General features: G+C 39.1%; 1 protein-coding gene across 1 annotated transcript in view; it reads right to left on the reverse strand.

Moving 5' to 3' along the window:
• MTPN (myotrophin) overlaps positions 1 to 17207 on the reverse strand; it is a 35636-nt gene extending 18429 nt beyond the window's left edge. The window contains exon 1 of the mRNA XM_057427918.1: positions 17006 to 17207. Coding sequence (XP_057283901.1) covers positions 17006 to 17077 — 72 coding nt within the window. The 5' untranslated portion in view covers positions 17078 to 17207. The remainder of the gene's footprint in view (positions 1 to 17005) is intronic.
• Positions 17208 to 18019: the final 812 nt, after the last annotated feature.

Below are 18019 nucleotides of genomic sequence, written 5' to 3' on the forward strand. Positions count from 1 at the left end.
TTTCATCTTATTTACCACTTGGCACCTGATCACACCAGAAATAAGTAGCTGGGATTTACACTGCAGTTCTACCACAGGAATAGAAACTGAAAATTGTGACCTCATTAAATCCTATTGCATAGGTTAACTGTATTAGTAGAGCAGCATCTGTAATACTGGTGGCATTAAAATGCTTTTTCAGATATAGAAACTACTTCATATCCCCATATGTACTTATTCTGTCATGCAGATATAACTTAATTTCCCCATTTCCTGCAACCCTTTTATTCCAGTTTTAATGAAAGACACCATATCCCGTGCAGTCAGATGTCCTTAAAGTGCAGGGAAGCATCCTACAGGGTACTAGATAATTTCTGTCTCTTATTCTGGAAAAAGATTAATTCACTGTACACTCTGTTGCATTACTTCCATCTCTTCACATACAAAGGATGTCTATTCTTATAGAGTATTAGGTAACTGACATTTTAAATATAGCAGTAACTTTACTGCTGCTGTCAGTGTGAAGGAGGAAGAGTGAAAAAAAATCCTCCTTCTATAAAGAAAAGTCCTATAGATGAGATATTCCAACTATCTTACTGCATACTTCCAAATTCCTCATATTTTACTATCTTCTACACCAGCCTTTGTTCATACTGGTTGCATTTATTTTTAAAATTTCAACAAAAGAGATTACATGAGATAATTCATCACAGATATTTCCAATCAAGCTTATTGTACATATCCATAGCAAAAGATGTTAAGAATTCTGTTCGTGGAAAGCAAGAGCATCTCAGGCTTCAAGCACTTATATTCCTCAAGTGTAGGAACAATAGACAAATATGTGCAGATAAAAGTAAAATTTGGGTATTGTACCTTATTGTTTCATTGTCACATCACAGTGCATGGCCTTTGCATCAGATGGATCACATGTAATATTCCTTTACACAATATTCTTCACTTTAAAGTATATTCTTTCACACCTGAAAGAGTAAGCTTTTTTGGTTTTGGTGGAATATAGATAACCTGAGCCTTGAGAACACTTGTAGGTCCTCAGCAATCCTGATGGCCCCCAAACTCCACTCTGAACGTGTTCCAGTATATCAATGCCTTTCTTGAACTAGGAAGCCCAGAACTGGTCACAGTACTCATATGCAGCCTCAGAAGTAGTAAGAAGGGAAAAATCTCTTTCAACATGCTGGCTGTTTTCTTGCTATTACAGACCAATGTGCTGCTGGCCTTCAATAATGTAAGGCTACGCTGCAAACTCATCTGCATTTGATGGTTACACCAGGACACTGAAGTCCTTTTCTGAAAAGCTCCTACTTAGCCATGTGACTAATCAGGTCATATGAGGAACCTGGGCTCTTTGCACATAAGCCCAAGGAATGTTTCAACAGTGAGAAAATTTCAGTAGTGAGAAAACTGCTAGTTTTGAACCTCAACTGAACTCAGCTGTCATACTGCCGCCCCAACACTTCTGCAACTTCTACATTCTCTTCAGTTGACCATTTTGCTTTCACCTTATGTGTAACTCTGTGTATTGATTAGATTGCTGAAAAATCTGTGACCAGGCAAGAAAGTTCTATGTCCAAATAACAGCCTTGAAAAACACTCTCGACTCAACATTTCTCACATTGTCGTGAGCGAGTCCCAGAATGCAAAAGCCCTCAAAGCATCTTAACCTTCACTTTAAATGAGCTGCGCTATCACTTCATCTGTATTCAAACAAAGAAAAACATATAAACAAAAATCTGATCTTCCACCACAGAAACAGAATTTTATACCTCACCTCCCTTTAATTCTTTTTCCACTAATCAGTTGCTTAAGCACAGAACTGGAGCCTCAAATTCTACAATTAATTTTCTTTGAAGGCTTGAGAAGAACTAAAATTGCATGCTAAGAGTTCAAGAAGCTCTCATTTTTCACTTTTGACAGCACAAAAACAAAAGAAGTGGAGGTTTACCACTGAAAACTCAAGTGCTACTATCTCAGTTTTCTTACTATTGAAATTTTTCCACTGTTGAAATATTCCTCAGGCTTATGTGCTGACAGCCTAGATTCCTTACAGTGACCTGACAGAGTGCTTTCATCCTCCTCAGTCTGCTTCTGGAGTGGTTCCATATGTATTCCATTCCATCACCCTAGTTCTCACCTTATGATCGCCAAAGAGCCGATTCACATACTGCTAACCTTAACTCCAAGCTGGATTTGTAGTTGCCTTCTTCCAGTATATGTATTTCTGTAAAATGCTGGAAAAAAATCAACAGGATTATAGAACACCACTTCTTAACAGAGCTCACTGTATGAAAGTATTCACCTGGTGTGCACTTTAGGCCTTCAGTTCAACAATCCCACAATGTTCTAACTCTTCTGAAGTAATGATTTAGTTCAATTGAGTTTTTCCCCCCTACAGAATAGTCCCAGCATCTAAAAAGCAGCACTGACTTTGAAGGAGTTTTAATTCCTGCCTAGATATAAACTAATCTAGCACTTTCACAGGTCCTTGGAGGTTACTGACAGAAACACAGTATCACAGTATGCTAGAGATTGGAAGGGACCTCAAAAGATCATCTAGTCCAATCCCCCTGCCGGAGCAGGAACACCTGGAATGTGTCCAGGCGAGTTTTGAATGTCTCCAGAGAAGGAGACTCCACAACCTCCCTGGGCAGCCTGTTCCAGTGTTCTGTCACCCTCATTGAGAAGAAGTTTCTTCTCAAGTTTAAGTGGAACCTCTTGTGTTCCAGTTTGTACTCATTACCCCTTGTCCTATCATTTTTTGCCACTGAGTAGAGCCTGGCTCCATCCTCATGACACTCCCCCTTTACAGATTTATATACACTAGTAAGGTCACCCCTCAGTCTCCTCTTCTCCAAACACCCTTAAAACAAAACCAGTAATTCAGTCCTGATGGCTCTTTGTAAAAAAACTATTTCTACTTTTCAAGTGTTAAAATTAACACAACTCAAAATACCTTCAAGTAGCAGCAACAATAAATTATTCCCTTCTCCCAAGTTGGTTATACAATCTTCTCTAGAAATTTTGTTATGGTAACCAAAATGGAGCGCTAGCCTGAAGCGGTTCCTGTTGGGAAGAGCAGAGAGGGTAAATATCTGCATCCGTTACTGAAACTGACTCAGTTTCAAACTGCTACAGTAGACTTACCCTCAATATCTGCTTACCCTCAATATCTGAATACAAATATTAAGATAACTGAACCACTAGTCTAGTACTTTAGACAAGGAAACCATTTTTGTAAGCTTCTAGGTATTCCATCATAACTGCAGACTAACATGCAATTTTGACGTTGCAGTCTGTTTTCATTAAATAGAAACAAGAATAGGAAATTCCAGTCATCCAGGAATTCTAAAAGTCATCACGGACTGGCCAGAGGGCAAAGATTTTGGAATGTCACCAGAGGAGGAGGTGATGCATGAAGAGGCCCCACCACATAATAAACTGTCAGAAAGTGAAAAGCAATATGTATTGTTTACTGATGGGTCCTGCCATATTGTGGGAAAGCATCATAGATGGAAGACAACTGTATGGAGTCCCTGCCGACAAGCTGGAGAACCTGCTGAAGGAGAGGGTGGATCAAGTAAGTTTGCCAAGGTGAAAGCCATCCAGCTGGCCTTGGACATTACCAAACGAGAAAACTGACCAGTACTTTATACTGACTCATGAATGATGGCAAATGCCCTGTGGTGGTGGTTGCAGCAATGGAAGCAGAGCAACTGACAATGCAGAGGTAAATTCATCTGGGCTGCTGCACTGTGGCAAGAGATTGCCACTTGGGTAGAGCTGGGTATCAGTTGGCAGGTGGTGAGCGGTTGTATTCTCTTCCCTTGTTATTTCCCTTATTATTATTGGTGGTAGCAGCAGTATCTTGTGTTATACCTTAGTTACTGGACTGTTCTTATCTCAACCTGTGGGAGTTACATTCTTTCGATTCTCCTTCCCATCCCTCCAGGGGAGAAAGGTGGGGGGGAGTGAGCAAGCGGCTGTATGGTTCTGGGTTGCTGGCTGGGCTTAAATCACAACAGTTCTTTGTGTTGTCATTAAACAGAAACAAGAAGAGTTCAAATGACCAGCTTGTAACACAACTTCCTACATATTATTTAAACTTTTCTATTTTTTTTCTCCCTGCAAGAGGAAAAAAAAGTCAACATTCCAGGATTGCAGAACTAGTAATTTGGTCCAGTAAATGAAAAACAAATTCCACATTTCCACTCATCCTGATGCACTGAAACAACTATTCAAACAACACAGGAGGCCTAAGAAGCAGAAACATGTATATATATTCTACTTGGCAAGATTATTGAGTCTCAAGTTTTCTTGTCCTTATCTTCTGATTCAGAAGCAAGATGTCGAAAAGTTATTGACCCTGCTGCCCTGGTCAGCAGTCAAGCCTAAAAACAAGAGTAGAACACAGTGAAATAACTAATACCTCAAAGGCTGGGTTAAGTCCAAAGAATAGAAAGGGAAGGAAGAAGACTGAGTGTTTACCTTGTGAATTGTTTACGATTTTGAAGCAGGCTTCTTCAGTTAAAACCAGCAGTAAGTTCCTGTCAAAACTGAGAAACCAATTAATTGTAATTGCAAGTAAGCAATTTCCCATGGCTACTGCAAGAGTTTTGTGCAGGATTCAAGTTTCCACTTGAATCATTCAAGTTTCCACTATATTTTTAAAAATTACTTACTTCCAGTTAACTAAATAAATTAACATAACCCTGTCTCATTCAGCCTGCAACAGGGAGACTACTGCTGCTATTGATCAGCGGTTCAGCAAATTCTGACCATTCTAGTAGTTTTCTAACTGCAGCCCGAGTGGACCACAGTTGTCTGAACAGAAGCAAATGCCCTAGATTTATTGTATGCAATAACTGCTTTCCACTTGGATAATTACAGAAGATCTAGAAGTTCTCTGGGTTTTTTTTTTTTAACAGCAGAGAGCAACTGTATTAGCTAAACCTTTCGACTGATTATCTTTGTGTTCATGGTAAACGAAATAGTAACACCTTTTTGACACTACCAGGGTTTTTCCTGTCCAAGTTTCACAACCTGGAGCAAAAAGGCATTTTGTCCCTGCTGTCTTTTCTACCCTGTATGCTTTGGGGAATATATGGGACAAGACATCTTCATCCATTCCTCTTATCGCGTCTTACTGAAACAAAAACAAATTGCAAAAACTTCCACAAGAAATTCCATAGATTATGATAAAAAAGAAAAATCAAGTTAATAGATGTTGAGAAGGGAACTTCTTGAATACAGAAAGTTACATTCCCACTAAAAAAACGCACACTGGTTTAATCAGAAACAGGTATCTGTTCCAGTGACAGCATAAGTCTCACCAGTTGGCATTTTGCAGCAAGTTCTAAAACCAGAGCAGAGAAACATAGATGTCCATGTATGTTTAAAAAGGGTATCTACTTTGCAGTTCTCTACTTTGACAGAAGCCCTAGCTGCTAATGATAACATTACCACTTGGTCTACACAAGTTAAGGGAATTAGTTAGGAACCTGATGTTGGATTTTGCCTGTCTTGAGGTGGCACTTGAAGTATGCTGAAAAGCTTATATAAGCAGCCCTACACTTACTTTGGCTTAAGCCAACAAAAAGGTGCTTAACAAGCATACTTCTCAGGTTTTGTTAGTGGTAAAATAGTATCCATCTTATCCACCGTCATCAACTGTAATCTGAAGTCCTTTGTCAAAAGAATACAATTCCAGAAACAACTGTTAAATAGACTGAACTACTGAGCCATCTGTGCTTCAATTGTTGTATCAGCATTTTTAGAGACAAACCTGACATATGAGTTGCTCTGTAGAACAGTAATGAACATACCATTTCCTAGCTACAGCTTCTGGAAACACGTGCTACAATCCCAGCTTCAGAGATGTGTCAAATATGTGCATTATTGAAAACAGTTGCTCCCCTCCCTAAATCCTTAACCTAACTAAGTCCTGAATGAGAAATAGTGGAAACCACTCATTATTTCACAGAATCATAGAACAGTTAGGGTTAGGAAGGACCTTAAGATCATCGAGTTCCAACCTCCCTGCCATGGGCAGGGACACCTCACACTAAACCATATCACCCAAGGCTCTGCCCAGCCTGGCCTTGGAACACCACCAGGGATGGAGCATTCACAACTTCCTTGGGTAACCCACTCCAGTGCCTCACCACTCTTACAGTAAAGAACTTCTTCCTCATATCCAATCTAAATTTCCCCTGTTTAAGTTTGAACCCATTACCCCTTGTTACCACTACTGTCCCTAACGAAGAGTCCCTCCTTGCATTAGTTAAGTGATGAAACAGGAATTAAGAGACCAGTTTTGTAGGTTCTCTTACCTTTTAAAAATTCCTATTTAAAAGTTTTGACCAAAAGCGCTGTCTCTTAGTTAGGTAACAGCTCAGATTAACAGCAACAACTAGTTCTGACAGAATAAGCTGTTGCAGACATAGGTATTATTACTTCTACCAAGAGACTCTCTGTCCAGAGTACTGCTTTAACTGATTATGTTAGTGCATTAAATATTCCAGATCATGAACTGAAACAGCCAATGATCAGACACACTTTCTAAGCTACCTTTGCTTAGAAGTATTGTTAGGATTTGTAATTAAAGGAAAAAAATGTTTTTACAGCACCAGGGTTTGCCTATCAGACATGATACAGGGGACACTACCAGAAGCAAAATCAGTTAACCACTAATTCTTAAGGAATCACAGCCAGACCTAATGCCTTTATACCTTAATTTGACATGAACCTAGTATTCACTCCAGACAGCTATGCTGAATACTGTATCCACTGAACACAGAGCAGCGTCCATCTTCACAGGCAGCACTGAGCTAGCCTAAAGGCTTTTTCCTCCAGAAGTTATTGGCCAGACTCCATGTTTTAATACTGCTGTATTTTGATCCAATTTGGATTATATACTCTAAAAGCATACTAAGCAGAAAATATTCCAGCCTACATGGGTGCTAAATGATTGCTGAACAGATATCAACCGTATTTAAATCAGAAATCAGGTGACATCTCAGTAATTCAGTTCTATACCATCAGCAGACTGACAACACATGACACTAAAAAGTAAAATCTTCCTGTTCATGTAGCTTCACACAAACTCAAGCTTAACATGTTGGATCATCTAGTCATGGAATTCTGAAAGCAAGTTTGGACAGATAAAAATGCCCTGTAACATGCTTCACATCACTGGTGCCACTAAGTTTGTATTAGAGTAAAATATTAAGTCCAAGGATAAAGCAATCCAAAGGTTTAGTAATAGGATTCAGGCTATTTCCATCATTAGATCATTGCTCCAAAAGATAACCAGCTGAGCAAAGAATAAAAACCATTACCATCCAATCTGCACTTAGTTACCAGCTCTGAGTTAAAGCATTTTCAATTACTGCAAGAGCTCCAACACCAACATTTGTATTAAAATTCTCAGGACATGTTGTCCAAAGAATGAGCAGGAAGTGACTGTTTTCCTTCTGGAGCAGTAAAGCACCAGCTATTGCATTTCAGTCCAATAGATGCCGGCTTGATAGTTTTACTTCTACACAGGATCTAAAGGTCTGTGATAATAGAAAACACCCCTCACAATAATAAATAGTAATTCTCAAAGTTAAGGTTGTACTCTGTCATGAAGACAGGAGGGGAAAACAGGAAGATGAGTACATCTTCCAAAAAAAATACTGCTCTAGTTAAAAACAAACAAACAACAAAACCCAAACAACCACCACCACCAAAAAACACAAAAAAAAACCCACTGAAATTTAAATAAGTGAGGCTCAACATCATAAGCATAACTGACTTCTCTACAATGTGAACATGGGATATTGTCCTAGGCAAGATCAAGTTAAGTGTTCTGTCAAACCCAAAGCAGTGAAGCTTAACTTCTAAATAAGTTTTCATATAAGATTAATAGGCATTATTTTCCAGTGCACATTGAGTTTACATCACCTTCATACAGCAATGCATAAAAAGAAGTACCAAAATCAGTATGAGTTCTAGAAGTTTTGTGCCTTAACACAGATTTCTGATAACATGCTGAAGCAGTTCATTATCAGAATCATGCAAAAACAAAAACTTGATCAGAAGAGCTATTTTTAAGTTAATCAAATAAATGCTGCTTTCTACTTACCTAAAAAGACACATTAACATCCACAGAATGGCTCTGTAAACTAATTATATACACTTGCAGTATTCAGCTTCACTGTACTACTTCCATTAAAACTTGCCAATATTGATACTGCACTTTTACCACTTAAATAATCTACAAAAGTTATGTTATTTTCTCCAGTTTACCAGGAATTATTTTTTTATGCTTTATTTAATACATTTAATGTATTAAATGTATTTATAATATAAATTTATAATGTAAATTTAATACAAGAAGAGAACTAAAGACTATTACTATCTCCAAGATAAGTTTAAGCAATGGATAATAAATGCTTCAAGAAAGGCCAAATTCAAGTTTTTTAAACCATTATAAGTAGCTCTTCTTTGGCTAAATAGATGGATAATACTGTTATTGGAGTTACTGAGTCAGCAATCCAAGAAATAGAGATTCTCCCAAATGCTTCACATGAATACAAAGGTTCCTGTGAAATTTTATACAGGGACATAACACAAAAGTGCAGATCTCACTGCACAGGAGGAACTCTACTGATCATTCTTTTTATGTAAGGACTTGAAACCACCTCCTCCCAATTGCACTACCTGAATCAAGTATTGGAAGTGTTTTGAACAAACAAAAATCCTTTTTAAACATTTATTGCCTATGGTATTTGCATTCGTAGCATCATTAACAAATCAGTTTAGAAGAGGCATGTTGATGGTAACTGTTCTATGGACAGCTCTCTATCTTTTGTCTCAAATGACTTTCCAACTCATCTTTTCTCCTTGAAGCTAGTCTCTAATTTATACACCACAAGTGTGTTAAAAAGCAAGTTCATAAATTACTGGAATTTGGGGAAAGAAAGTATCAGTCATTCAAAAATAATTATCAAGATTTGATCTTAGCTCATAAGAAACTTTGAGCATATTGACTCCATAATTAGATACACTTTAGAATATTCTTTGAACTTTTGCTAGAAGCATGACAGACAAATCTCCAGAATATGCCTTTCTAGCGGTGTTTTGGTCTGTTCAGCTTATTAGCCACTGCATGCAATTACGCTATTTGATTTTCAGAGTGTAGCTGAAGGCCAAGCAAAAAGATTTCACTGTTTCCCTTTAGGCCTGTAACCAGTGAGGAAGACCACAATATATACATAAGCAAGGACAAAAATCTAGACAATAATTCCTTTTGCAGCAAGGAAGTTATATAAATTCTTTTTTTTTTTTTTATTTTTTGAGAAATGCAATAACCCCTGGCTTATTATGTATCTGCACTGAACTATATAATTACACTGCATACAAGGGACTAAAACAGACCATAAAAACAGGCAAAGTGCTGAAAAGCAGCAAAATCCAAGTCCCTCAAGCTACTCCAAAGCCATATGCATGAGTATACAAGATCATATTTCTGAGAATTAAAACAAGAATTTTAACTTATTCAATAGCACTTATTAATACTGACTGCTTTCCAAGCCAGAAAGCAGCACAGATACTAGTCCCTTAAGCTTTTAATGAAACTATTGCTTCCCTCTCCGACTATGGCATGCGATTGCAGAATTTGCCATTGGTGCTCTCAATCAACATAGGCTTCAGCATCAATCTGCAGTAAAAAAAAAAGCCAGTAGAATATCCAGCATCTAATAAATATTTCAAAGTCTTTTTAATGAGGTGTGCAGATTTCTACCTACCCCTCCTCATAACAAGCTAAAGCAGAAAAACATCTAATTGTTCAAAACTGCTGAAACCGCAACTTGGAAGAAAAACAACTGTTGTATAACTGACTGGTCAGTTATTGGCACTTACTAATCCCATCTAATGCTTTTGTCCTAGTAATAGGAGATCTGTCTACACAAATGACAACTGCCTCTTTCCACAGAACTGTATTGGCTCATAAATGCCACATTCAAGGTGGAACTTTTGCAGGGGGCGAAATTAAGAACAACTTAATGCAAACCTTCAACTTCAGAAGCATGCAAATTACATAGAAAGAAGTAACTTTGTTCACCCTTTTCTCCAGACACATATTCAGAAGTCCAAACAAACACGAACAAGCCATTAAAAATAAATTAAAAAAAAAACATTAAGAACATAAGACTTAAGCAATACAATTTTATATACCACCTCGCTTTTTGTAGCTTTCCTAAATTTTCTCTTCTGACCTTTCATTTACATATTTAAAATGCCTTTCAACATCATAAAAATATTTGGACTTGAGAACCCTGTATTTGAGTCCACTGTGTTTTGCTTAACCTTGACCACAGTATTTGACCTGCAAGTCCTGGTATTTTAACAGCTAAGAACATGCTCTGTCAGAACAAGCATACAGGCATTGTTTGTTGCATTGTGAACTGTTCAGGGAATTTCTCGTTTATGAATTTTGACGCTGCTGCAAGATCCATTCATTCAGTATTTTTACTTATGTGGCCTGTATGACTCACCAATTCCACAGTACCAAATCAACATTCAATGCATAACCTTCACAACTAACACTACTTTCCACGTATTATTCCAAATGGAGGCACAATACCACAATACAGACCACTGCAGAACTGTTCTCTCAGATATTTAGAAAGCATAGCTCATCTTCTGTATGCCCCCTTATTGAAATAAAAATCAACTAACTGAATTGGAAGACAAGAGCTAGGCTTGAAAAACATGGATTTAGTACAGATAAAACTTACACAAGAGGGAAAACTGAGGTTAGAATAAGGGAAGGCGAGAAGAAAAGGAGCAGTGCTAGAAGTAAAAATTTTCTTCACACCGCTGAATTATCTGCTTGTTACTCATAATCTGTTCCTAACTTTGTACTTGTCATACTTGGTAATGCATGTGCTAAAGACTACAAACTCAGACAAAACTGGATACAGTCACAGAAGAGATAAAATTTACTTTCAGTTTAGGGAATGGAATATGTTAGTAAGACTTTCTGCAACCACAAAAAAATAAATTCAATGTTTTATTCTGATTATTCTTTACTTTTTGCAGCAAACACCAATTAGACACAACACAAGTCAGCATAATAACAGCCCAAACAGAAACAAATAAGGAAGTACTTTTTTTATAAGCATAAAAAGTCAAACACGAGTCACATACTTAGACAACCTCTTAAAGACACAAGTTTCAGAGCACAAAAGCCAACTAAATGAAAAAAAAAAAAACCAAAAGAAAACCCACACAAAAAAAAACAACAAACAAAACAAAAAAAAAAACAACACCCCAACACCTGACATCAATATCTCAAAGATATTACTACATTTAGCAGTTCCAGATTCATGATCAGTTTTATCCTGAAGGCTATTTACGTCTCAAGATGAAAATGCCTTCAGAAGGAGTTGTATCTCTGCCTTCACAGAAAGGACAGATTTGAGGATTCTGGGATGTTCATTCAGTCAGCCAGACACTGACTCCACCACAATGCCACCACAAAGGATTAGAGACAAGTTTGTTACTCCACACTGTTCCTATAAACTACTTTAAAAAAAAAGATGCACAAACTATTAATATTTTGAACAATTCTTTGCTACATATCCTCAGGCTCTTCCAGATCAGACTGGGGAAATTAATTTGCTATCCTGAAATGCTGTTTTTCCATTAGTCTAATATTTCTTTTTGTACCCACTACTAAAAAGTAGCTGCTGTGTTCTTCTGAAAGTTACTGTAGCACATTCATATCATTTTAGTTAAGAGTACCTCTAACATGAATGTGGAATGTGCTAACAGCAGGTTACAGTAGCAAGCAACTGTTTTGTTTCACAAAAGAAATGCTTAGGTCATCATGTCAAAATATGCAAAATGTATATATACAAAATCAAACACCAAGTTTAAGTAGAACTAAGCAGTAAAACAAAACTGTCCTTAGCAGTCACACTCCAGCACGCTCAACAGTAACGAAGAGGAAAATAACAGAAAGCCTAGAATACTCCAGATAAGGAAATATCCACATGCTACAAGTACTGGTGTAACACTGAAATATGCAAGGGGCTTCACAGGGGATAAAACAGTCCAGCATCTCCAAGGTCACTGCTAACCCTGATACTCCCCTGGACAAACTACTGAGGCATGCTTACACTGCACTTTAATCCACACAGGCTTTCAGGTTTCCTTTCACTTAAAAGCAAGAAAACTCTTTCCCAAGTATAGGCAATTCAGATATCAACACAGTCATAATAATGACATGTACTTCAGCATTCAATCTAATGAGACAAGGTGAATTTCAATGTATCCAAGGTATGGTTAATCTGTAACTCAAGTAAACTACCCATATACAATGACCATTTCAGTGTTTGTTTTCATTTAGTTTGTCCCTAAAGGAGTAGAAGTCATTCCATTCAGAAGAACTGAGGTTACCCCTCAAAAGTTAAAAGCTATTTATTTCTACATTCCAACAATTCTTCCTGCAGAGTTAAGATTCTCTTTTTTTCACAACACTATACCCTTGACTGCTAACTCTATTTCAAAAAGGTATTTCTAAACAATGTTCTTGTGTTAGCCTCTCCAATTAGTTTTGCAGTAGTCATGTTTTATGCATTTCTCAAGACATGCATTCAAGCATCATTATATCCCAAAGAACTGCAAGACCGTAGTATTACAATTGAGTGAAGGATGTACAGATGCTGTTTTGTAGCCGAGTTACTAAAGGTCCTCTAGGGATTTGGTTTTGTTTCAGCTGTTTGTTTTATTATGTAAAAACCAAGACTTCACACCATAAATGCTTACTATGCAAGCACAGCACATATATACTAAAAACCACATGTCTTACAATCTACCATCACTCCAACTCCCCAGTCCTCTCAGCAAGAAAAACCCGGTGCTTCCAGTTTGGCTGACTGTCCTATCTTCTCAAAGTATTAGGCTAGCTGATTTACCAAACATCACTGTAAGCAGCAGTATGTTTAGGAAGCAACGGTGTAGGAGAATACAGCAGCTCATTAAGTGAGGAATTCCCAGTTAAGCTATGGGAGATGAAGTTACTTTAGAACAAACATTTACTGTAACCTCTTCCTTACAAATCCAAGTTTATCTTCCTCAAAACTTTGTACCCAGTGACTGAATGTGAATTATACTTGGCCTGAGAAATCTACTGCTGACTGGAAACATTACATGTACATGTTGATAGAAAAGTCTTTTAAGGCAATTGTACAGCTTATCTTGTTCCACTGAGGGAGGAGGATAAAGGAAAAAGAGCAAACACCATTTGCATTAAGAAGTTCTAGGCTTAATATACCCTGATCTTCTTCCGACTAGTACATTTCAACCCCTATTCCCTCCCTTGAGTAAAGGAAATTTCTCTAATCCACATGGATCCTCCTCACCCATTTAACTGCACATTTGATTCATCTGTTCACTTGAAAGCTTCTCCTTTCTTTGGTAATTTTAAAAATTTGAGTGGATGTATGTGGGAAGAGTGCAGAATTCCTTCAATTTTTGCAAAGGCACCTTTGAATCAACATATGCTGGCTGTGTTCAAAAGGAAGACATCAAAGACAAACAGTAAAAGCTACTTTTTTAATCTAGTCTTCATAAAAATAGATGACACCATACATAACTGCTAGCATAACACACTAACTACAGTACTTCTGTAGAAATTAGTATTTACCACACAGAAAAAAGTGCTCTTTCCATTTCTCTACTTAAAATCATGTCTAGCAAGATGCTTCTTACAAAAATCTAAGAAGTTTTACAGGACTACTCAAACTATAAAATAATCTTTCACACATTTATCAAGTAGAAACCAACAGTATCTTCCAAATGCACAGTCTGGCAGGACTAAAATCTTCTACTGACCAACAAAGCAGTATCATTTGGCATTTATCTGTTTCATTGCCACCCCTCAGAAATATGTTTCTGTGAAAGACTCTTTCTGAAGAAAATATCTTAAGAGAATGAAGGATCTCTTTACACAGAGATGTATGAAATGCAAATGGAGACTTTTCCGTCTACCTCTGTATTCCTTCTTTGTCCAAGAACTGTTGAAGTGGCAGAAACTTTCCCTATTTAAGGACAACAATCCTTTCCTTTCAGTGACATAGTTTTCACATTATAGGTTAAGTTTCACCTGCTGTTTGAATCGAAGTCTGACAGATACCTTCCTCTTGTTACCTACGAACTAAATCCAAGATTAAAAAAAAGAAATAATAATGACTCCAAAGACAGAACCTCCACAACTTATTACACACAAGTGAAGAAAAGCAAAGACTCATTTATAGCCTCACTGATGACATCCATTTATACTATTATTGTTAAAGCACCTCAGGTCATCTAGCTAGCATTTCAAGCCCTGCCATTCAGATACAAAACAAAATCAGAGGTCAAACCCTTTATCTAGTAATTGGCAGCAAAATTGCAAGATTATGGTTAAAAGCTGTATTGTATCCAATCAACTAATGAGGAAACAAGACACAAAACAAATGAGAAGCTGGAAACCAAAAGTTTCAGGAAGACAGACAAGAAAGAATTTTATGAAGATGAAGACTCCCACATCACAGGGAGAGGAAATTTCTACTACTGCAAAGTTTATATAAGTAAAATTCCTGAACATTAAATCATACTTAGAACAGGAAAGCAGCAGGGAGCAGAAGCCATATAACTGATAAGGAAGAGAGTCAAAAAAGAACATGCAGCATGGAACAGATACTTTTCCGAGAACTATAACTACCAAAACATGATTTGCCTTCACATATTTTATTAATTTAGGAACCAAGAATGCAAGTTCTGAGGTTTCTCCTACGGTTAGGATTTATAGAGTTCACTTGCCCCTTCTCAGTGCATATTTCCTGTTGTGCAGTAAAACATGAGTTCACTTTGGTACTCTTTTCTTCGCTTAATGTACTTCCCTCTACTTCAGCACTTTTGCAAAACGCACCAGAATCTATCCACACCCCCATAAAGCTTAACAAAAATTAGCCAAAAAAATTTTAACAAACTATTAGGAAGGAAGAGGGTCAGTCAAAACTTGCCCACATAAGCTTTGTTTCCACAGGAAACGAGGCTAAGTGTCTACTAGTCCACAATCTGTCAAGAAAATATGCTGGTCTTAAAAGAAAATATTAGAGCTCTTACACTACTGGCAAGTAGGATGATAGCATATTTGCAAGTGGGAGAGGGAAGAATGAATAAGATTAGGTCACAGACGAGGAGAAAGTTCCCACAGTTTACTCACTTTCTACATTAGAAGCAGCTCTCAAATGTATATGTTGTTCAAGGATTCTAATGTTTAATTTACTGCAATTATCTAACCACAGTGTCTCTCTTTCAAGGATTTCTACCTCATTAGTGAAGTTAGATGATGCCCTTCAGCCTCTTTACTATAGCATCATGCAGGCTGGCTCAAGCTTCTTTCAGCAGCAGATGGAACTAACTATTTGACTTTGCACTGAAGTAGATGAAGAGTGATCAAATCCATTTGCTAGGAGTTGCAGCACAACTCAGAGTGAGAAAGTAAAAAAAACCTTTGTGATTAGCATTGCAGTTTATATCTTGCAGATATAAACTGACTCGATGGTTACTGCCAAAATTTTTGCCTCAGCAACAGATACACAAGGATCCATTAATCACTAGTGTGCAGCGAGTTCTCTATATATATATGGAATTCCTGTAAAAGCTGTAATAAGAATCCAAATCTGCTGTTGAAACACTCTGGAGGCCCCCAAAGCTGAGAAGAAGCAAGACACATCAATGCAACATTCAACTTTATTACAGACATAGGTACAAGACCCTTAAACTGCTGAATTATATTATTCCCAGTTGTTACTTCTAGCACTTTAGAGACAGAGCAGAACATGTGAGTGCACAGCCACCGTGATGCAAAGTCCAGTATTTTAGCTGAAACCGTCAGAGAACACTATTCGAGCCAAGCTGTTGGACTTTGTACTAAAGAAGTGGAAGCACTTACACGTTTCTTTTTACCAAGAATGCTACAAGCTTGGGTAACTTTCAAAGTTGACAAGTGGAGTAGGAAGAACTTAAGTCACCACAGCAAGATGTCAGCACATGTCAAGCTCCCAAATACAGTAATTCGCTTGTTCAGAGATCAAAGTAATTATAGCTAAATTACATGGAAATCTCTGCTCTGATGTAACAGATGCTAGGTAATATTCCTGAACATTAAGAGTTCACTGAAGTAGAACCTTGGCCTTATGTACATGCACTTTCCCTGGAAATCTCATTGACAGCCGAAGGCAAACGAGGACAGAATCCAGCCTCCACGTACAATGTACCTCAAGACTTTTTAGCCATTACACAGGTGTCTACTATTCCTGTAGCACTCGACCTAACTAGATATCAAAATACTTCACAGAAGGTTAATGAATTAAGCCTCAACACACCCAGTGGCTTAGCATCACCCTATTAAGGATGAGCCCTGAGGCACAGAGAGGAAGGATAACCAAACCGAGGCCACACATATGCATATACACATAAGATCAACGAGGCAGACTAGGATAAGGGCTGTCAATCCAGACAATTTCACAGCAACTTCTCCTGCATGCACAAGGGTGGGCGTGGGGGCAGGAGGGGGACAGGGCAATGAGTGAGAAAAGGAATCACAGAATATCAGGTTGGAAAGGACCTCAAGGATCATCGGGTCCAACCTTTCTAAGCAAAACACGACGTAGAGTAGGCATCCCAGCACCCTGTCCAGGCAAACCTTAGAAATGTCCAAAAGGAAGAAGCCCAGAAACCGACAGGGCCGCAAAGAGGGGTACAGGAAGCACACCCAACCGCCTGGACCCTCACCACAGTGCAAAGCTCACAGACTGCCTACCCCCCAATCAGGCTGGATGGGGCCACCACTCCCCAGGCCATCCACTCAGGACCCGGGCGGAGGGCCCTGAGAACTCCCACCTACACATTCCTCCCTCCTCAGCCCACAGCGCCGCTCCTCAGCCCTTCAGCCGCCTGTTCCTACCTTGGCCACGTAGTCCTTCACCTCATCCAAGTCTCCGTTTTTGAGGGCCCACATGAACTCCTTGTCAGACATCGCGGTCGCCAGGCAGAGACGAGGGCGGGGGAGGGGGACGGACGAGGCGGCTAGGGTCCGGCGGCACCTCCAGGGAGCGAGGGCGGCGGCCGCTTACTCGCTGCCTGCCGGCGCTTGGACGTCACTGAACAAGGCGCGGGAAGCAGGGGAACGGTCCGACTGCCTCAAGACGGGAAAAGCGGTTTACTTGAGCGCAATGCTTCATGCACTCTGCACTCCGGCGACCTCGCCCTGCCGACGGCCCCGCCCCCTGCTGCGGAGGGTTGCCATGGTGGGGAGATCCCGGCCCTACGCTCACCTCCCCCGGCGCTCGGCACCCTGCGCCAGACGTTGCGTCTCTGCCCAGGGTGCTGCGGCATGCCGGGGGAGCAGCTGGCCGCACTGGGCTCCGGGGGAGCAGCAGAGCCGCTGGCTCCTGCCTCCAAACCGGTTGAGGAAGTGCGTGTTTAAGTATCTTTTCCCACTGAGGGAACCGAGCGTCTAAATAGCTGTTCTACAAACCCCGAGGCACTGAACATGCTGTAAATAATTATCATAATGCTTGCAAAACATGAGCGGGGAGATATAAAAGGAAGTATATGATAATTAATTGGTATGTTGGAACTTGGTGGTTGCATCTGTCTTTTGAAACCACGTGTTTTGCATACGGAACATGCAGCCTGTTGTGTGAGTCATGCTTGACTGCTAACAGGCAGCCGCTCTTCCTAACCCTGTCTGGCAAGCAGCACCCCAAACATCCTTGGAGCTAAAGAGGCTCTTCTATGGCTGTATACAGTCTGGGAACAGCATGAAAATATATGGAAACTGTTTAAAGGCAGCAACGCTCTTACTTTCAAGAAGGAGGGGGCAGCCCATCGCACAGGCCAAGAAAATTTTTAAGTGGGAGGGTGCTGTACAACTCGTGATTTTCCAGTGTTTTCTTTATAGTTCTGAACCACAGAA

The sequence above is a fragment of the Pezoporus wallicus genome, unplaced genomic scaffold (genome assembly GCF_028554395.1).
Source record: "Pezoporus wallicus isolate ANWC-B61680 ecotype Strahan unplaced genomic scaffold, APGP_CSIRO_Pwel_v1 contig_2908, whole genome shotgun sequence".
NCBI classification, from domain to species: Eukaryota; Metazoa; Chordata; class Aves; order Psittaciformes; family Psittacidae; genus Pezoporus; species Pezoporus wallicus.